The sequence below is a fragment of the Malaclemys terrapin genome, chromosome 3, assembly GCF_027887155.1.
Source record: "Malaclemys terrapin pileata isolate rMalTer1 chromosome 3, rMalTer1.hap1, whole genome shotgun sequence".
NCBI lineage: Eukaryota > Metazoa > Chordata > Testudines > Emydidae > Malaclemys > Malaclemys terrapin.
In genome coordinates, this window is record NC_071507.1 from 202,928,176 (window position 1) to 202,950,419 (window position 22,244).

The 22,244-nt window shown below is 50.1% G+C and overlaps 1 protein-coding gene across 1 annotated transcript in view; it reads left to right on the forward strand.

Moving 5' to 3' along the window:
* The window catches only part of EFR3B (EFR3 homolog B), a 133,991-nt gene that overhangs the window by 33,636 nt on the left and 78,111 nt on the right, over positions 1-22,244 (forward strand). The window contains exon 2 of the mRNA XM_054022779.1: positions 20,853-20,929. Coding sequence (XP_053878754.1) covers positions 20,853-20,929 — 77 coding nt within the window. The remainder of the gene's footprint in view (positions 1-20,852; positions 20,930-22,244) is intronic.

Sequence of the window (22,244 nt, forward strand, 5' to 3'; positions counted from 1 at the left end):
CTAAACTGCTAAGAAAGTCAATAGAAAAGAAAGAAACCAGTGCAGCGGGAGCTTAGGAAAAAACTAAGACCCTCATCAGACATGTAAACTAGATTCCACTAAGCAGATTTAGGAGAAAGCTCTAATTCAGCCTGGTTTAGGTCTGGCATTTATGGCAAGCATGGGGGGAATGACCTTCATGGAATATTTGGTTTAATGAATGTTTTGCAGATTTATTTCTAATTCGAGTGCCCTCATTTTGTGTCTGGAGTTTACCTAATACTATTCCGTGCGTTGTTCAGACATGGATGCTATTGAAATGGGTGGGAGAGAGACTAATGCAAATAGGCACTAGGTCAAAGCACCGATGATCCATCTGAGGGCTGTCGGGTGGCCAACAGGCGACATCGCTTTTGGGTCCGAGCACAGTTCTCAGGAGACAAGGAGCCCATCACAACCGCCGCTATCCCAGTTAGTATTGATTTGCGTCCCCTGCTTGGCTGGATGGTTGGTGGCCACACTGATTTTCGGTTTCGCTAGAGTGAAAATAATATAATCTCTGTTTCATGCTCTTCATGCTGAGGGCCAGCCCCTAAGTTGATGTAAACTGGCCTCACCCCAATGACTTCAATGGAGCGATGCTGACTTGCACCATTTTAGGATCTGGCCCCTAAGTACCTGTTCTGCAGGCAGAGTCCATGGGAGTTTTGCACACAGTTCCATTGCACCATTATAGCCCACATTACAGTGCCTAGACACCCTTGTGATGGGTGTACTAGAAATGCTAAGGGGGTCTCTGCCTGTGGCATACAATAGTTAAGTCTTCTGTGATATTTTGGTCTGGTTCCAGTTGTTGGGTTTAGCGTACAGGTGCTGGGTGGTGCTGCTGGCCTGTGACCTACAGAGGTCAGCTAGCTCTGGTGTGGTCTTACAGTCTATGACAGACCACTCCGTTGGGGCCATGCCGTAGAGGGGAAAGGCGCAGTGGCTCCAAAGCAGTCTTTCAGAAGGGTGGGACCCAGGCAGTGACATTCCCCGTTCTCCAAGGCTCTGGAAGCCCCTCTGCATGAATGCCATATGGTGAGGGTTCTCCGGACTGCCAGCTGGAGGGGGAGCATGGCTAGGGTAGAGCAGCTTTGAGGCATCCCTGGGAGTTAATGGGGACCCTGTCGCTATTGATTCGTGCAGTCCACTCTCTCTGCCAGCCTCGGGGACAGAGGGTGTGGGCATGGAGGCAGTGCCTGTGTGGTTATTGGGAGCTAAGCAGGATGGCGAATAGCAGATAGCCTATTGTCCAGAGCGTTTCCCTGAGGCCCTCGGACGTGTGCAGTCAGAGGGATGGGCCTCCTGCCGTCTCTGTGGCCCCATAATTCATGTCTGTGTCCCAGGAACTCTGCAAGCCACCTCTGCCTCTCCACCATAGCTTCCAGGTGTGTTCTGCAGGTGGGAGTGATCATGCACTGAGTGTTTGGGTCAGCATCACTGCCTGGATGGGCGCGGCAGTAGCTCTCCAGTCTGTTCCCCTGCATTGGAGCAGGGTTTATTTCACTCTCTCTCTAAACCATCCTCAGTATATGGGGCCTAGGTCAGGCCTGATGGGATCCTTCCACATACCCCCAGGCAGCTAGCGGCTGAGGAACGTACTCTTCTGCCTGGTACAGAATCATAGATCATAGACTATCAGGGTTGGAAGGGACCTCAGGAGGTATCTAGTCCAACCCCCCCTACTCAAAGCAGGACCTAATCCCCAACTAAATCATCCCAGCCAGGGCTTTGTCAAGCCTGACCTTAAAAACCTCTAAGGAAGGAGATTCCACTATCTCCCTAGGTAACCCATTCCAGTGCTTCACCACCCTCCTAGTGAAAAAGTTTTTTCTAATATTCAACCTAAACCTCCCCCACTGCAACTTGAGACCATTGTTCCTTGTTCTGTCATCTGCTACCACTGAGAACAGTCTAGATCAATCTCCTTTGGAACCCCCTTTCAGGTAGTTGAAAGCAGCTATCAAATCTCCCCTCATTCTTCTCTTCTGCAAACTAAATAATCCCAGTTCCCTCAGCCTCTCCTCATAAGTCATGTGCTCCAGCCCCCTAATCATTTTTGTTGCCCTCCGCTGGACTCTTTCCAATTTTTCCACAGCCTTCTTGTAGTGTGGGGCCCAAAACTGGACATGGTACTCCAGGTGAGGCCTCACCAGTGCCGAATAGAGGGGAATGATCACGTCCCTCGATCTGCTGGTAATGCTCTTACTTATACAGCCCAAAATGCTATTAGCCTCCTTGGCAACAAGGGCACACTTGACTCATATCCAGCTTCTCGTCCACCATAACCCCTAGGTCCTTTTCTGCAGAACTGCTGCCTAGCCATTCGGTCCCTAGTCTGTAGCAGTGCATAGGATTCTTCCGTCCTAAGTGCAATACTCTGCACTTGTCCTTGTTGAACCTCATCAGGTTTCTTTTGGCCCAATCCTCCAATTTGTCTAGGTCCCTCTGTATCCGATCCCTACCCTCCAGCGTATCTACCTCTCACTACAGCTTAGTGTCATCTGCAAACTTGCTGAGGGTGTAGTCGACGCCATCCTCCAGATCATTAATGCTGCTTTCCCCTCTGGAGAAAGGCTTGTCGCTTCCTGTTCTGCCCTTGCCATCGAGTGATGCTAATTGGTCCCTGCCCACTTCATAACATCCCAGCTTGCGTCTTTGCGGGCTGTTCCCGCGCCTCCTCCGTCATGTTTTCTCTCTGGCAAACATGCCCCGTCCCTTTACCTTCTCCTCTGAGGACTTGCTCCCCAGCCCTGGTGCTGCTGCCGTTGATGGTGGTTCTCCGATTTGTCTGCGTGGCTTCCAGAGAAGAACTCGGCGCTGAGGCCCACCTGGTGCCAAGTGAAGCAGTGTATTTGGCTTGGCTTGTTTTCCACCTGCTGCTCCCTCTTACATAACTGCTGTCAGTCTCCTTAATGGCACCCAGCGTTGCATTTGCAGGTTGAAACCAGCTGTGCTTCTCCATGTCCTATTCTGTGATGCCATGGCCCTGTCGCTGTCCTGCCCTGCCCCCGTTGTGTATTTGCATCTGACTTATTTCTTCCTTCGTGATCCACTTTCCATTGGCTGGTGATGAATCTCATTGCATTCATGCCTCGTCGAGCGCATCACAGCCATGCGGTGCTGAATAGCCAGTGTTTGGAGCTGAATCCCGATTAGTTTGAAGCTGGAGCTTGGGAGTTTGAGGCCTAGTCAGGCCTAGGGTTTGGGTTAAGGGGCCCTGAAATTGTGGACACTGTTCTCCCCAGGGTTTAGCCCCATGTGGCCGAAACCTGGGTCTGATCACTTGTGGGATTTCTGCAGTCTCAGATAAATCTTGGGCGATCCACTGTCCTGGCGAGCTTCCCGCCAACATGGGTTGCAGCCAGGCTGGATCCGGAAAACGGGTCCCTGCTGGTTTTGGACTCTTGCCCAGTCTCTACACGAACAGGGTAGGTTTGTGGAGCTGAACCTTGCGCACGTGTGAAGTTCAGAGGGCTTTGGGTCTCTTGTTTTAATACCATCTTCCAAAGGCTTTGTCCTCTTCCCCAGCTTCTCACTATGTATGACTTTGGGAGGGGTCTTTTCCACTGCAACCTTCAGTTCCTTACTGGAAAATAGTGATTAGCGCTGGGGCTCCTCAGGACTCACTTAACACTGGCTATTGAATCCGTTCCGTAGCCATCCTAGAGTGGGTCCCCGTGACCTGCGTTTCTCTGGTATTCCTGTGAACACCTTGTGGAAGTCGACACTTCCTGGTGGTGTGGGTGGGGGGTGGTGGAATCATGCCCTGTTGAATCTGTTCTGTGAATAATCAGAGGGCTTCTATGTCTCCAGGGGTATTAAGGCAGCACCTTTGGCCGGCACAAACTGCATTTTGAAAGCTAAAAATGTTCCTCAGCAGATGTAACCTGCTCCAGATTCAAGGCATAGTGAGGTCTGGGACCAGTCACTGTATGTGCCCAGATAAACTTCTGTGGTGTGAACTCTGTGCTCTGTGTAGGAAGCTCTTGTGGGCTGTTGTGATTGAAGTAATAGAACCAGCTCCCCAGCTGGGCTGAATTTCCATAGTCCCCCATGGATATCTCTGCAGCCCTGCTGATTCACACCAGGTCCCCGAGGAGGGCAGATTTGAAGTGGATCCTGAACCGGTGGAGCTGTCTGAGTTGGGGATGAAGCAATTGCCCTTTCGTGGGGAGAATCCGCATTCGCCACCTGCTGGAAGCTGGCGTGTCTGCGTCAGTATCGCTGCTCTGACTGGCTCTGTTGTTCAGGCTGGCCAATTTCTTCCTTTGCTCTAGAAAGGAAATAGTTTTCTCCTGAAGTGGAGCCCTGGGGTTTGCCCTTTGTCAACAGCAGAGTGGGTTTGTTACCAAATGGAGCTGCAGCAAGCCACAAAGCACGGAGACCGATTTTTTTTAGAATTGGGAAATGTATTTAACAGGTTTCTAATAAAGAAATAGCTCATGCAGGCACCACAGCGGCTCAATAAAGGCTATAATCCTGAGCACTGTGTTTTGGGACTAAATGACAATAATTATCCTCTTAGATCAACGTTCTTGGCACTAAAACATCAAAGCAGACGTTTCCTCTTACCTTAGCTTGCCCCTGGCACAAACACAGGCGGAATCTCCTGTGTTTTACAGCAATAGTTGTGGGGAGTCACTTGCAGGTTTAAACTAATGTAAATGGTGGATTCTCTGTAACTTGACGTCTTTAAACCATTATTTAAGGACTTCAGTGGCTCAGCCAGAGGTTGTGGGTCTATTACTGGAGTGGGTGGGTGAGGTTCTCTGGCCTGCAGTGTGCAGGAGGTCAGACTAGATGATCATGATGGTCCCTTCTGGCCTTAAAGTCTTTGCGTCTGAAAAATAACTGAGTTTATCAAAAGAGATGAATTCACCTGGGTTTAATTGAAACCGCACAGCGTGAGACACAAATCTACAGAAGCCCCACCCACCACCGAAGCCCTTCCTGCAGGATGTCAGGTTCCTTAGCTGACATAACCAGGCCAAACTCTCATTGGCTGATTGCAGCCTAGTAGCAGGATATTGTTTTGAGCAGCTTTCATGGGAGGTAGGACAACTAGTGCTCACACTTGTGGATTGACCTTAATCACGTCTGTCTCTGCCTCATTTTCCCCATCGGTAAAAAGGGGGATAACTTAGTGTACCTCTTTAAAGACTTTTTGATGCCCAGCTGCAAAGCGCTATGCACGGGCAAAGTATTTGTGCTACTTCCTCTCTCCCGGGTTTGCATATACCAGGTAACCTGCTGGTACGTCCTGTGAGCGTATCCTGGGGCGAGGAGTGCTGCATTCATAGAGTTCCCCATCTTAAAGTGCTTCAGGGGAAATGGGCAGCGAATTAAAGGCAAGACTTTTGGGGCTTTGTGACCTAAGGGCTTGCGCTATGTGGGTGTTTGAGTTATGGTCCCCCGAAGCAAATTTGGACTTCAGACACAAGTGGGGGGAAAAAGTCTGGGGATCTTCTCCCATGGTCATTATGAATCTCAGTAACCACAGTGTCGTTTACTTGGACAGGATCAGGGTGGAATAGCAAGGGGAGCTGCAGGTCAGGACGGTGGCACTATGTGTTTTGGGAGCAGCAGGAAGGGGGAGGACTGGAATAGTAGGGTAGGGCTAGAAGTAGAGTTGCCAACCCTCCAGGATTGGCCTTGAGTCTTCAGGAATTAAAAATTGTCATGTGATGAAATCTCCAGGAATACAGCCAACCAAAATTGGCAACCCGAGCTAGAAGTCCGATTGAGATGCACCGTAAGAGGCTCATGAGTGGATCCAGGACTGGAATATGGAGGATAGGGGCAGGTACTGTGGGTCAGGATAGAGGAGCTGTGTACTGCTTCCCAGCTATCTCTGTCCTTCCCTTGTGTCAACGTTAAACTCCTCCAAATCGCAAAGGAATGCATTTCATTTTCACTCCTGCAGTTCCTCTGCTGTATTTAGGCTTCAGCGTAGAGCCGGCAAAACGCCCCCCCCTCCGAGTGACCCTGCCGCCTTGTGTGAAACGCCAGCAGAATAAATCCGCCTCCTGAAGAGGGTTCTGTCTTATTACGGCCCGGATCCTTCTGCTTTGCTGCCATCCGAGCAGACTTGGTGACTCAGCACATCTGCTCCAGACCGCAGTAAAAGCTCACCTTGTATTTATTTATTTAACACGCTGCTCGCTGGGCTGGCCTCCCGAGATGCCCCTCTCCTCCCCCCGGGATGCTCCTGGAGGAGGCAGCAGTCATGCAGTCTAATTCAGCCTCTTGCTTGTGCTTCGGCAGGGACGCTTCTGTTTTGCGAGAAGTGCGCGTCAGACCATCAGACGTGGTCTATCGATGTAGTGGCTAATAATGGCCTTATTTGGTTGTTCGGTTCTCTCTGCAGCGGATTCGTGTGGTGAGAGCCCCGCGTTGTACTGGAAAATATTCCACCTGGCTGGAGGTACCTTTCTTAGTCCTTGCTTCAGGTTCGTTATATGCCAATAAGGGAGATGCATGTAGGTGTCACTGTGGCTGGGCTAGACTCTGATCTTACTTGCATTGGTGTGTAGCTGGAGTAATGTTCGCGCCGTATTCTCAGGTCAGGTAGGGCTTTATAGGTCAAACCCAACATCGTCTAACCAACAGCCAGCTAGTGAAAATCTGAGAGCGCTGGTGTCATGTTCCCATGGAGATGTACCCCATCATTGTTACGGCAGTGACTCAGGGTGGAAAGTACCGGCTGTTAAATCTCCAGGACCCTCCCCCCTCCCTTTCTCCTGCCCACCTGCCTTATCAGGTAATAGGCGTGACAGAAAACCCCGAACTGAACAGAATAGCTTGTGGGATCGTAGCTCGGTTGAAGTGAGGGATGGGAAGGAGAGACAGATCCCAAACAATGAGAGGAGAGGTGACTAGCTCCCGAATATACAGGAGTCTCTTGACAATGAATTGGATACTTAATGGAATCGGTGCCCGAAAGAAACTCTGAAAGGAAACCTCCCTATAAATGGGGTATCTTCTAATCCTGAGGCAGCTTTGTGGGACTAGCCAGTGTGTAAGGGCTTGGAGAATCCTACAGCTCATCCCACCTGGCCTAGGCATAGGGTTAAATTCACCACTGTCATCAGAACAGGTGCAGCTCCATTAACATCCCAGGTGTCCCTCACAGCTGTTTCTGCCAGCAGGGCCGCCCAGAGGATTCAGGGGGCCTGGGGTCTTCGGCAGCGGGGATCCTTCCGCTCCGGGTCATCGGGGCACTTAAGCGGGGGTCCTGGAGCAAGTGAAGGACCCGCCACCAAATTGCCGCCAAAGACCTGGAGCGGAAGGAGCTCTGGGTCTTCGGCAGCGGGTCCTTCACTCAGTGTGGCCGAAGACCCGCTGAAAACTCTCGTGGGGAGGCCCCTATGGGGACTGGGGCTAATTGCCTCACTTGTGCTCCCCTCCCCCCCTCCCCCCCGGGTGGCCCTGTCTGCCAGCGGTGAATTCAGTCCATAGGAGGGAAATGCAGCCAAAAAACCCCTTCCTCTTTCCCTGGGAAAAGGTGATTTTTAAATAGACACCATTGAGACCATTTGGTGGGCAGCACGCTGATAAATCTCGGGCAGCTGCATCCCAGAGGCGCCTGCCGGGGCACACAGCTCCCTGCTAAGGCGTTGTTAGCCAGGGCACAGTGAGATGAAAGTGACTGGTCTGGCTGACAGCTGACTGCCTTGGCTCTTGGTACAGAGTGACACAGGGTGGAGATGGGCTGTCCTTGCTGTCACTTGTTGCTGCCCAAGGGCTAGAGATTTGCAATCCTTGGTCACGGCGTAACGCTCCAGCCCGGGCAGATGGACGCCGCCAGTAACTCAGGTTTGGGATTGGGAGACTTTTTGTGCCTGCCTAGATGCTGTGTAGTTAGCTCTTTATCAGCCTCACAACGTTGCGTGGGATGCCGCTGCTGCTGCAAAGTTCCTTTCATAGAGATTTCTCTGCCTCTTCAGTGTAGAAGCTTCTGGTTGATATCCCTCCCCATCCCCCACCCCTCAGTGCAGGCTCTTGTGTTTCGTTTGTTGTTGATCCTCTGCTAACAAAGCAAATCGGACAAAGCAATTTCTCTAATGATTTTGAAAAGGCCTGAAGCTTGGCTTGCATGAAGCTCGGGTCCTGCCAGTGCCCCTAGCCCTGGGGGCTGATCCATGACAGGAGAGAATGTAACACCTGGGTCTTGTTGCTGATTGTCATGAAAGGAGCGCGGGAATTGTCCGCATGGATCACAGCAAGGGGTTAATCTAGACCCGTGCCTTGTTTCCAGCAGCTTCAGAGGAAGGCACCTCTTGGGAGTGGTAGTTTTGGTGGCTCATGCCCCCATTTTCCCCTATGGCTTGGGTCACCCAGCGGGATTACATCTTCCTTTGATGCACCATGGCAGCACAACTAGAAGGTGGACCATGGTGTATCATGGGTGATGTAGTTTGGCCAAGGCGTCCGTTCTGTAGAGAAGCATGGGGGGCTGGGGCACTTGAACTATATCTCCCATAAGGCCTTGGGGTGGGCATTTCTGAATCAAACTTTTGGGGTTTTGGGGAAAAAATTTAGTTTTCAGATGAAAATTGTCATTAATAAACTGAAGTTTTCAGTAGGCAGGAAAGTATTTGCCGTACCCCTGTGGTTTATATTCCTTATATATTTTTTTTGATCCTATCTAGTGGGTCTGTGGAGTTTCTCTTCATTTATAAAATGAGCTTTAATGATGTTGAGGATGGACAAATATCTATCTATGTTTAGTCGGTCTGAAGTTAAGCTGGGCCAGGCAAAACCTGATGTAGGGACTTTTACAATATGGCTAATGGCCAGGGCTGGCTCCAGGTTTCTGCCGCCCCAAGTGGCGGGGGTGGGGGGGAGAGGAAGCCGATTGGCAGCACTTTGGCGGAAGCTCAATCATGCTGCTTCATTCTTCGGTGGAAGTTCGGCGGTGGGTTCTTCACTCCTTCTCTTCCTCTTCGGCGGCAGCTCAAAGAGGAAGAGAGGGACTGAGGGACCCGACGCCGAATTTCCGCCGAAGACCCAGCTGTGCCGCCCCAATAGCGGACGGAGTGCCGCCCCTTTGTATTGGCTGCCCCAATCACCTGCTTCCTTAGCTAGTGCCTGGAGCCGGTCCGGCTAATGGCTGTTCCCATCGTTAGCAAGGAGGATATCCAGTGAAGGCCCCCTGTGCCATCTGCACATGGAGGTGCTCTAGGGGCTTGAACATAGAATTGGGAGCTAATATTGCCTGAGTTCTGATCCCAGCACTGCCTCTGACTCGTCCTATGGCCTTGGGCAAGTCACTTTGCCACCTGATGCCTCAGTTTCCCCATCTACAAAACGGGGATGAAGAGATTGACTTATCTCACCGGGAGCTTGGGAGGATTAATTCATTAATGTCTGTGAAGTGTGTTGAACAAGTCAAGCACTAGATAAGGGCTAAGCCTGATTATGCAAATGAGGCTCAGCCCTCTGGATCCTGGCAAGATGCCAGTGCAGCCCCCCTGGTGGGGAAAGCTTGGATGCCCCTGAGACAAAAGAATAAAAGACTGCCATCCCCACAGTGTGATGCCTGTGCTTGATAGGCAATGCAGGCAGCGGACAAGCATGTCTATCCCAGCAGGAGGGAAGAGCAAGGGGAGGGTGGAATTCTAACTATTGTCTTCCAGGCTTTTTAAGACCTGCTGTGAATTTTTGGACTCTCTTTGGCTCTGCGGAGACATGACAGAAACCGGCGTGCATTGGGGAGCACTCATCAAATCCTCAATGAAAAAACCCTGTTTACCTGCAGATATGTTGCGGGTGTGTGTGTGTGTGGATGCTTACCAGGGTTATGTGTGGAATTTTATTCTATTTGGGCTGTGAGCCTGCACCTGTCTCCATGGTATCTGAAGCCAAATGGCAAGGGTGGTGGAGCATTCAGCGGTGTCCCCTAATAATTACATAGTACGTTGACAAGGCAGTGTGGTAGGGAGCTTTTCAAACCTGCCCTCTGTGCTATAGTGCCCATCACAGGGGTGTTGTGAGGATATAAACACAGTCAAGAGTGTGAGATGATTTGGATAACGGAGGCCATGAGATGGGATTGGGTATGCTGAACTGTGTCATAAGCCCTATACTGCAAAAGGAGATTTCCCCTCTAGCTCAAGTGACAGGGACCTGGGATTTTGGAGCGGGAAGCTCTTGAGTTTATCCCCCGGGTTGCTCTGAAGTTTTGAGTGGCTGCAGCACAGTGACATGGGGGACTGGGGCTAATGAAGCTCAGATCTGGCCCAGGTCGGCAGGGCCTGGGAAGTGGCGCTCTCTCCAGACATGTCTGTTTGCTAGGCGCCCGCCCCAGCATCGCAGGGCTGCTGTTCCATGCTGCCGGCGCCGACTGCAGTACCCGCTACGCCCGCTAGAGGCTGCTGGCGGGAGCAGGCCCTGTGCAGCCAAGGCCTTGCCTTCCCTGCCCCCAGTAATGGGGCATCAGCTGGGTAAGGCGGCCCCAGTGGGAAGGGGGTGAAGGACGGATCCCTGGAGAGCAGCCCCCTCCCCTGCCAGGGAGGGTAGCGGGACCAGAGGGCGCTGGGGCCTGGAACTTGCCTGGGAGGAGCGGAGGGAACAGGGGCTGGGCCTGGGGCCTGCCTGGGAGGTGGGGGGCAGAAACCAGAGTCGTTCTGGGAGGGGGCGGCTGCCATGTACCCGGGGAAGGGGTGAGGCGTGGGGAGCGGTACTGGTGGCGGGAGAGCAGGCGGTTGCTAGGGGGGGCCAGGCCTTGTGCCAACGGGTGGGAGAGGGAGGTCTGTGGAGCTGCCTGTTCGGTTGCCGGCACTGCCGACTTCGTCCTTCTGTGGCAGGTCCGCCGAGTCCCGTGCGTTTCACGGGGCCGGGTCTTTCCTAAGGCAGGATCCTGCCGGCTCTGCGTGGGGGAGATCCCATGGCACTTCTTGGGACCATAGGGGTTTGCCCGGCCACCCCACGGTTTGTAGCAAGCTGTGTGCCTGGCTCTGCCTGCCAGATGCCCTCCACCCTCAGTTGCTGCGTACCAGTGGTGGTGGTGGAAGTGATTTCTCTCTAGGGATATAAGCCAGTACTTTCCTGCATTGGCAGGAGCTGCTTGGGACACCGGGTGAGAGAGGGGACGGCCACAACTCTGCCTCAGGAAGGGAGAATCAACTTCATCCCATGATCAGGGCTGCCTAGGAGAGGCAGCTGGTTTGCACTGGGCTCGATCAGTGCATCCTGCACCTGGCTGCACCCCCTTATCTAGGCAGCTCACTTTTTGGGGCTCCCTTGTGGAGAAAAAGTTGCAGCCACTTTGCTCTACTGCAACGTATCCCCCCCCCCAACCTATGGTGGGTTTTCCTCCACGGAACATGTCTCGAAGGGTCTCCGCTTAAAAGCGATGCTGTCGAACTGGAGCTGAATCGGTGTAAGACTGTAAGCTCTTTGTGACCTAGCCTGTGTCTCTGCTATATGCGTGTGCAGTGCTTAATACCCCCCCCCCCCCCGATCCCTACTGGGGACCCTCTAGGTGCTACCACAATCTGAATCAGTAATGGATCTGCTTGGCTCTTAAAAGAAATTTAAAAATGAGCTAATTGAATTCTAGTGGGACCCATTAGCTGTGTCCATCCATCTGGGGATGTCACAAGTTCATGATGCCCCTGGGGAGGAGAGAGAGAATCTATTATTCTTGGAAGTTAACAAAACTTACCAAGTTTTTTTTCCTGATTAATAACCTTCCCCTCCCCCACTCAGTGTTTGCACCTAGGCTCTTCTTCCTTCCCATCAGCAGGTTTGGGGGGCTTTTAACAGCTGTCCTGCCTGCTGTTGTTCTTTAAAGGCCTCTTGAAATCTTGTACTGTGTTTCCAAAAGGAAGGTCATGTCAGGTGATGGGGAAAGCATTAGACATCATTATGCTGTTAATATTAATGGGATCCTTGATGCATCTGCCGCTCAGCCTCCTTCCCCACGATGAACAGCAGCCGTGAATCAAGGCTGCAGCTCGGTTGTACTAGCGCCTCTCCCAGGGCTTATGGGGGGAGGGGGGGAGGAGGAGGGAAATCTGAATTAGACCTAAAAATATTCTGAAGTCGCATTTATGGAGATGAGATAATGTATGTTGAGACTGTGGGGGAGATTCCGAGCTAATGGGATGATTTCCAGGAAGAGACTTGGAGATTCTAGACACATGTAGAAGAAGGGCTTGTGAACAGATGAGCCAGTATTAGGGAGCCAGCTTCGTCCCTGGTGCAACTCCAGTGAAGTCAAAGGGCCAGATTCTCAGCTGGTGTGAATGGGTGGAGCTCTGTGGCTAGCTCAGAGACTCAGACGGTGTCAGTGGTGCGCATTGTCAATGCGGAGATGAGATAAATCATGTAAAGAAGGTGTTCACTCAGAGATCCGAGACAAAGGGAATTTATTAGGAGGCTTTGAGAGATCATAAGACACCAGTTTCAATGTGAATAGGAAACAAGGATTTATTAAGAGGCCAGATTAAAGGTACTTTGTATTGGAAAGAATGAGAAATCGATGACTCCATCTGAAGGAAGAAGCCAGAGAGAGAGGAAGCAAGCAATTGTAAAGAGAATTACAAAAATCAATGGTGGGAAAGGCACCGAGGGACTCTTCGGAAGGGCGTGTAAAAAGTCCAAAGGGCAAGAGAGGCGCACTCAGTCATTCACCACCATCCATGCCAGTTTCACACAGCTGCGGCAGAGAGAGCTTTTTGAGTCTCGCTACCCTTGGGATTGCAGGCAGCAGTGGCTGTAGGTTTGGCAGGCGCTGTTATTCACAGTGCCGCATTTGCTCAGATGCGATGCATTCAGAAAGCGAGCGAACACATTTCAGGAAACAAAACAGGCCCATGAAATCCTGGAACGCCTGAGCGGCCTTTGACTTCATGTGTTCCAGTGTGACTAGAAGCTAGTTCTCACTAGTGGCCTGTTTCTAAAAGCCAGGGGCATGAAGGCAAAATTATTGATCGCTTACATTTCAAACTTTCTGAGCGCTTTACAAAGTGTGTTTACAGCAGTCACTTCAGCCGCTGCTGACATGCAGCCACCTCTGGGGGGGGACGGCAGCAGCTGCATAACACAGTGCTGCTTGGAAAACAATTGTAGTATAGTGTATCTAGCAAAGGGAATTTTAGGGGTAGGCAAAATACCTGATCTTTAATAACAATAGCACCTCTTGTCCAAGGATGTCAAAGCACTTTGCAAATATTAATCACTTGAGCCCTGCAGTGCCCCCATTGCAGCGCAGATGGAGATGCAGAGGCACTGAGAAGTGAAGTGACTTGACCATGGGGCACAATGAGGTGTCTCAGTGGCAGAGATGGGACTAGAATCCACAAGTGTTAAATCCCCCGTGCTCCTGCCGCTAGACAACACGTGCTCAGCATAACCAAGGAAATGGGAGTGAGCTGAATGATTCCCAACAGAGCCTCTTCTTTCACGGCACCAAACCAGTGAAATACCTTGTCTCCATGATCAGTTGCTCTGCCATGAGGGATACAGCAAGATCCTGAGGACCTGGGTATGGTACAAGGCCAAATTTCTAGGGCCAAATGATCCCTTTATCCCTTGCCAATCATTTAGAAACCGAGCATGTGTCTGTAGTAGTGTGCAAAGAAGCAAAGCGTAACATTGATGATATCCAATGATTACAGCCCAGCAGGTGTATAATAAACACCTCTGATGTGAACGTGCTGAACGGAAACTCTTCAGTTGAATTCAGACTGGAACAGGTACAGAGAAGGGCTACTAGGATGATCCGAGGAATGGAAAACCTGTCTTATGAAAGGAGACTCAAAGAGCTTGGCTTGTTTAGCCTAACCAAAAGAAGGCTGAGGGGAGATATGATTGCTCTCTCTAAATATATCGGAGTAATAAATATCAGGGAGGGAGAGGAATTATTTAAGCTCCGTACCAATGTGGACACAAGAACAAATGGATATAAACTGGCCATCAGGAAGTTTAGACTTGAAATTAGACAAAGGTTTCTAACCATCAGAGGAGTGAAGTTCTAGAATAGCCTTCCAAGGGGAGCAGTGGGGGCAAAAGACATATCTGGCTTCAAGACTAAGCTTGATAAGTTTATGGAGGGGATGGTATGATGGGTTAGCCTAATTTTGGCAATTAATTGATCTTTGACTATTAGCAGTAAATATGCCCAATGGCCTGTGAGGGGATGTTAGATGGGGTGGGATCTGAGTTACTACAGAGAATTCTTTCCTGGGTGTCTGGCTGGTGAGTCTTGCCCACATGCTCAGGGTTTAGCTGATCACCGTGTTTGGGGTCGGGAAGGAATTTTCCTCCAGGGCAGATTGGCAGGGTTTTTTTGCCTTCCTCTGCAGCGTGGGGCACGGGTCACTTGCTGGAGGATTCTCTGCACCTAGAGGTCTTTAAACCACGATTTGAGGACTTCAATGGCTCAGACACAGGTTAGGGGTTGGATACAGGAGTGGGTGGGTGAGATTCTGTGGCCTGCGTTGTGCAGGAGGTCAGACTAGGCGATCATAATGGTCCCTTCTGACCTTAAAGTCTAGGAGTCTATGAAAATGACTTGCCCTTGGGGCTGTGCTGGGAGAACCTTTGGGAAACTTCAGCTGGTGCGGAGTGCAGCCTGCATGTGGCTCAGGGAGTATTTGATGCTCAGTGTCCGTGGTCTGCACTGACTTCCAAGTGATTTATCAGAAGAAATTTAAGGCATTGGCATTGACCTGTAAATGGTGTAAGTCCTGACTCTGCAGAGACACCATCTCTCTCCATGAGATCCCTCAACGTTTGCTATCGGGTGCTCAGACTCCTAGAATCCCCTTTTCAATGGGGGAAGGGCTGGTGGTCCAGTGGGGCCTTCCTCTCTGGAAGGGGCACCACCCTGGATTTGTTGCCCATCAGAGCACCCTGCAAGGAGTGTCTAGCCTCAAAGGGTTTTGTGGAAGGGGTGGGGTAAGCTGGATCCAGGTGGGTGGAGTGGGGAGCGTTCTATCCTAGGGCAGGACTGTGTCTTTGAGGCTACCGAACCAGCTGTGTGTGTGTGTGTGTGTGTGTAATAAGGATACAGAGCTCTTCGAGCACTGGGCATTTGATAAATGTAAACCATTTAATGTTGTGGGTTGGCTGCTCCATTGATTGCCTCAAGAATAATTTTGCAGTGCTGGGTGACTGACTGTTAAGTCCTTCCATACATTATCAGCTGGGTTGTGGTATTTCCTGTGGGCTAAGAAACACCCATCAAATAAAGGCACTTTTGACAGTGAAAACTGGCTGTGCTGACATCATAAAATCTTTCTTTCATCCTGAAGGGTTCCCGAAGGAATCAGTCTAGCACCCTGTGTGGGGTGTTGTGACAGCTGCTCACTAGTGCACAGCAACAGTTAAGGACAGGAAGTGAAGGATAATACTGTATTCAGTGGAGACTGGAGGGGGAAATTTACGAAGATAGAACTTCATTCTCCAAATTGGAATCTGATCAGGACACTGAGAGATGCTGTGGGATCAGGACTTCAGGATTCTGTCTTGTGTGCCTGGGATTGTCAACATGGGGGCCGATCCGTGCCAGTTGGGATGTTGTACGACAGGGGTTCTCAAACTGGGGGTTGGGATCCCTCAGGGGGTCGCGAGGTCATTACATGGAGGGTCACGAGCTGTCAGCCTCCACCCCAAACCCGCTTGCCTCCAGCAGTTATAATGGTGTTAAATAAATTAAACACACTTTTAAATATACTCGGAGGCTTGTGATGTGAAAGGGATCACCAGTAAAAAAGTTTGAGAGCCACTGTTCTAGGAGGTGTCGTTTCTTCACTAGAGAAGGGGACTGGGAGACAGGGCTCCCGGGTGCCACTCCCAGGTCTGGCACTGGCTCTCGGTGCCTTACTTTCTCCATCTGTAAAACAGGGATAGTCTTAGACAAAGACTATCTGACTTACATGGCCCCTGTCACTTTAGTGTCTGATCACCTCACAGTCTTTAATGCGTTTATCCTCTCAACGCCCCTATGAGGTAGGGCAGGGCTAGTGTCCCCCCTTGTACTGGCACAGAGAGACTGAGTGACTCACCCAAAGTCCCACATGAAGTCTGTGGAAGGGCAGGGACTTGGTCTCCCAGGTAGGCACTCTAATCACTGGCCCATCCTTCCTCTCTTAGTAATACCGACCTTGAGGTGTGTTGTCTGTAAAGCACAGTATCGGAGCGACTCTTTCCTGTGTTGTTTCTTGCCATGTGGATGCTTCTTCACTAAATCTGGACTGAGACCCCTCCCTCCAAACTTCCATCGCTTTCCAAACAGCCATCAGATTGTAACATTTGGCTACCACTGATATGGAAGAGATTGGGATGGGTGACCTAGAAGACAGAGATTCCATAGTCCCGTGCCACCTGCTTCTTCTCCCTTCTCCCCCACCCCCCCAAGCTATCTCATATTCTGCCCGTGAGGTTGTGTGTGTGAATACATTGGTCTTTGTGTTTTTTAAAATTCTCTTTGGTGACACCTACCAAGTTGCTCATGTTCTGCAGAAATGATTGAATGTGTTCTTGTGAAGATGTTGGACATCTTCCTTGGGAATTTGTTCCTTAATTCACTGTAGTGCCAGTATTTGCTTAGGTTGTTCCTGACCTTGCTTTCCTGCATGCAGCTTGTTTGGAGAGACAAAAGGGTGGAAGGCGTTGTGTGCGTTGAGGATACTGGGTACCTGTTTTCTCTGCAGAGCAGGCCGTGTGCAATAACAATGGAAACTTCATCACTCAGTGAACAGAGCTGAATGTGAGTGATGACTATCAACCAACCCGAGTACAATGTTTAGACAAAGAGAGAGAAATGTTTTGACAGGCAAGCTGCAAAACAGAGGTCAGGTGGGGATGCATTAATGTTGCTGTTTGAAAATAGATCTTAGCACAGAGAAAGACAGAGGGGGCAGGGAAGAGGGGGACTGAGTAACTAAAGTCTACTCTCTTTCCTGTGGTACAGCAGAAGGTCAGAAGATTTAAACGAGATTGGTTTTGCGGTCTCCTTAGATGGTTCCTTGATTAGATTTTGTGGTCTCTTTAGATGGTTCCTACTTGACTACAATACTCTATGGGATGACCCAGTACGGTTTAACTGGACCTCTGTTCAGGAAATTGATCATCCAGGCCAGCATTAGCTATCTGGTGCAGGGTCCTGTTGGCACTGATGTATTAGTGAAATTGTAATGACTCTCACCTCTTTGAGAGACACTTCCATCAGCCTGCCATTGGGACCTCTGGATGGTCAAGAATATATTATAGGGAAGAGTCCTACATTGGCAGGGAGGGTGGAGAGGGGAAGGGCTAGATGAACTAATAGGTCCATCCCCTCTCTAATTTCAATGGGTTGTATTCTGTTCCATCTGTCGCTGATTCTGTAATACATGCCGTCAATAGTAAGGGACCCACCAAACTCCTGACCAGTATGGTTGGACAGCAGATGACTTTTTTTATATGGGTGGGCACCTGTTGGATGAGGCTATCTGATTACACACCAGCATTTTGGTGCTAGGCCCAGTGATCTGGTACTTCATCTCTTGCCCATCATTTTGTGTAAATAATGATTTACTTAACTCTGTGTAATTAGTTGCTTGCTCTGTTTCTGGTTGGGTGCATTTTCTTCTGTGGCATTGGTAATACCTCTGTGGGGAGTGAATGAAGTCCTCAACTTATGCCTTTTCACTGCATGCTATGGAGGTAATGCTCTTTGCTGAGAACACCCACCCAGGTTCTGATTTCCCTTACACTTGTAAATCTGCAGTTGCCCCATGGCTGCATGACTTGCACTAGAAGAATGTGGCTCTTTCTCCCCCTCTAATGGCTGGTCCACATGAGTGGATAAGAGTCTACTACAGCTAGCAGCTGATGGAGTTACTACTTTAGCTGAAGGGATAGAAGCTCATGCTTTTAGCTTGGAAGGGTTTAGACTCCAACCATGTTGATGACCAAGGTGGGGCTTTGTTGCAGCTGTAGGGGAAGAGAGGGAGGAAATATGGGGCAATGGCACAGGGACAGACTGTGTGTGTGTGGGAAACGCTGGGGGAAAGGAGAGAGCGGAGTAGCTTTGGAGAGGAACCAGAGAAGAATGGGGAGGAAAAAATGGAGTTAAACCAAGGATGGACGCCAGAGGACAAAAAGGGAAAATGCAGAGGAAAGAAAGAAATGAGAAGAGGGCCGGGTGATGAGCGGGGGAAAGGCAGAAAAAACAGGCGAGATGCAGCAAGTGCTTTGATTCACAACGCGACGTCAGGTGAGGGGTCATCCGCTGCAAGCAGAGGCAGTTCCAATCCAGGAAGGTTGGGAACCGCTGAGCTCTTCAGAGCAATCTTCTCCACTGCCACTCATGCATTGGCCGGCAGGGGTGGGGCTGGGGAGGGGACCGTCGCCACGAGCGGGATGAGCAAGCTGAGGGAGTCAGCAAGATGCATGTTGAGAAATGCTGCAAACTAACATCTGGCTGCATTCAGCTGCCTTTGCTGATGCCCACTTGTCACGCCTCATATGTTGTCCCAGGAAGCTTAATGAGGAGAGACCAAAGGTCTGGAGATCAGCTCTCTCTCACTGGAGGTCTCTGAGCGCGGTTCTGTTAGCGTTCTCTGTATAGCACGCAACGTTTGCCAAGTGCTTTTACTGGCAAGGAAGAACAAGCCACTGTTGGTGTTCTACTCGTCCTGCGTATTTTAGGCTGGATCCTCGATTGGGATTGGGCGTTTATATAGCGAACAAGAACGCCCAGAAGGGAGATAAAACCTCATGCTTCAGGGTTTAAGCTAATCTCTAACTAGTCGGGGTTGGGATGAGACCTCCGCGGGGGGAAATTATTGCACCTCTGCCTGTTGCAGGGTTTATTGTACTTTCCTCTGAAGCATCTAGGCTGGCCACTGTCTGGGGGAAGACTCTGGGCTCGATGGACAGGGTCGGTTTCATGGCAGCACATCTTCATTGGCATCAGTGGAGTCACGGTCGGTGTAGCTAGCTGAGGATCTGGGCTGTGAGCTTTAGAGATTGAGTCTACTAGTTGCACATGCCTTTCTAAGCGAGTAAAAGCCCAGCAATCCTACGAAATGGTGTCCTGCTCATGTGCTTGTAAATTGCCTGCACAGAGGGAATTAATTTATATTTATTTCTACTTCTCAAAGCCTCCCGTGTGACCGTCCCTTCTTGCCACCCTCGCTAAACAGGAGCAATGTTTATGGTTTCACGGAGGTCAGTGGGGTTACTGGCATGAGTAAAATTTACTCCTGTGAGTCGGGATGATAGGACTGGACCCTGATCGTGCAGGTGTCTGTAATTTTCTCTTGTAACACATACTGAATTTAATCTGGATCGATTCTTCCCCCGCTTTACCCCTGCCCCCCCACAAAATCCACCTCCTAGTCCACTACCAACTGCATTCTCCATCTCTCCCAGCTCTAATCCCATTTAACCCCCATCCTCCCCAGGTAAGCCTGGGAGAATACATAACCCTTGCAGGGTGCCCTGGAAACCAACAAATGCGGACTCCCTCGGACCAAGTGGGAAGTGAGTTCCAGGACCAAAGAACTATTGTACAGTCAGCATCTCTTCTGAGGCCAGGCCAGGATTTGGGGGGGTGGGTGGGAGGGACTCTGTTTAATGACAGCAGATGGCATGAGCTGTGAGAGTCACTTAGGGGCAAGCGAGACAGAGAGAACCCGAGGACAGCCTGTGTCCAGTCATCATTACATCTGAGCCCTGTCTCTTCTCTACCAGGAAGACTGCTTCATTAGCTAGGACCACAAATGCCTCAGCACTTGTCCTCCCCACTCCCCACCCCGTTTTCTTGGCTGAAGCGGACGTAGCTTTTAGCTTTACTACTTCAGCTGATTGCAACAAATATGTAGCTCATGGAATTCAGGTCCTGGTCAAATCACAGGCATCCCTGCCAGCCAAAGGGAGACTGCTTTGTGAGTGACCTCCAGTGCAACCTTCTGTGCCTAACAATGTAAGAGGATCTCAGGTCGCATTGTTGCCACAGTCAGAATCTGCCTTGTGTACAACTGTGAGATGTTTTCCGCCAGAGTTCTGTGGCAGCAGCTGATCAAAGCGACTAAAAACATGTTCTTTAAAGACAAGTGTTGTTTATTCACCCAGAGGTACATAGCAAGCAGGGGAAAGGGATTGACCAACAAAAGGCCTGTCCGTCTGGGTCTTCCCAAAATTTTAGTCTTTCTTTGCAAGTGTTGGGTAAGTTCCACTCAGCCCAGACACCTGACTCGTGGCCTTGGAGAGACCGACTGCCCCAGCCATGTTCTCCCAGTGTGTCTCTGTCAGAGACTCATCTCCAGCGATTGCTGCCCACTGTGCCCTACCCCCCAACTCCTCTCTAGGCCAGGGTCTTTAATGATATAGTGCCCCTAAGCTTGGGCCTGGGGAAGATTTAACCTGCCAGCCTGTTTGGAGCCAGGCAGGTGGGCATCCCAATTAATGGATCCCCCATCATTCCCTTAAAGACCCTGGGTATTCTCGCTCACTGTACAATATCTGTCATTGTTTCATTACCTGCTTGTTTTTTCCCCAGTGGCCTTCTTTGCTTTAACTCCATGCAGTCAGGCAGGATCATATCCAGTAGGTAAACTGCAGCGTTTCCCTCGTCTTCTCAGTCATGACATTTTGTGGTGGCGTTAATCTTCGTGATTCATCCCTGTGCAGGAACTCGTGGCCCCGAGCAGTCGCTGAGTATGCTATGAGTGGTGGTTGGTTTTTTTGTTAGCGGGGTACGAGTTTTCTGTCAAACGTGCTTATCCCTGGAATCTTCTCCTCCGATCCGAGCACATCGTTGGCTCTTGATGAAGGAGGAAGACCACAGCCCTGCTGCGTTGCTGAATAGCTTTTCCTTTCTTTTCCAGGTGTGTGCGGCTGCTGTGGTGCCTTGCGGCCCCGTTACAAGAGATTAGTTGACAATATCTTTCCGGAGGATCCAGAGGTAAATGAGCTTCCTGTTTTACTTCAAGCACAATAACTTAACAGCCCCCTGCTTGCTGGAAACAGTCCCAGAGTTTTCACGTTTCTCCTGTGTGTGGGATTGCAGGATCTCACTGTCATTCAGTGATATTCACCTGCACGCCAAGAAATGCTGTCGTAGAAGAGGTGACCTTTTAAGGCTCTCTGGGTCGTACACGGAGGGTTTCATTTTCTGTAATATGCCCTTAATTTTTGTTAGAAGCATTTTGTGTTGGTACCAAAAGCCCATGCCCCTATCACCTGAGCTATAATGGCCTCTCTGGGTTTGTCTAGACTAGGATTGAACTAGATTTGCCGTTAGCTCAAGGTGATGACCACAGCTGTAAATGCTAGTCTGAACACTCCCCAAATATTTGTTTCAAGACACAGGCGTGTGTGGTTTACCCCAGGCTGAGTCCTGCCACAAACATTAGAGGAGTGTTTAGCCTAGTGTTTATGATCACTTTCGTTAACTTGAGTTAATTGCAATCATTCGCACGTCCATGGCACTGTTTGTCCCCTAATTTGGAAGTACTGGCTGCTAGTGACTTGTCTCAAACTTACTCAGTGGCAGAGCCGTGAATAGAAGGCACCAAGGACTCCTGGCTCCCAGGACCGTCCTAAACAGTAGACAACAGAGCCAGGAAGACACATCACTGCCAAGTTAAAAAGCATCTCACATTGGGTGCTTATTTCCCACATTATGACATAAAGTCTTTGTGTGACATCTGTTCCTCCTTGTGTTTAGCTGTGACATTCTGAGTATGTTTCCCAGACTTGGAGAAGAGCCCTGTGTAAGCGCCAAAGCTTGTCGCTCTCATCCACAAAAGTTGGTCCAATAAAAGATATTACCTGCCCGACCTTGTTTCTTTGACATCTACGTCATTCAGTGGCTGATGTCACAGGTGGATGGGTGAGGACATAAACAGGGAAGCAGGAGTGGCAGAAGTGTCTCCAGATTCAAGACTCTTGTTTTCATGCTGAAGTCCTTGGCAGTACAGAATAAGGGAGGAGGAATGTTGAAAACATCTCACATGGGAACAGAATGATTTCTAAAGAAAACTGTTTTTCAAAGCTTTCCATGACACATAAGCAGCTTTCTGGGATAATTACCAGCCCACTCAGTGAAAGTGTCAATCCCCCGGCTCTCTTTGAAGATGCTGTCATCGTCCCGCTAAGAGATGTTTTTTTTCTCAACAACTTCGTGCCCTGGTAGAATGAAGAACTAACTGGAACAGCTCCTTTAATACGTTACAGTATAACTTTGTCTGGAGGAACAGATGAAATTTTCTTTTCCC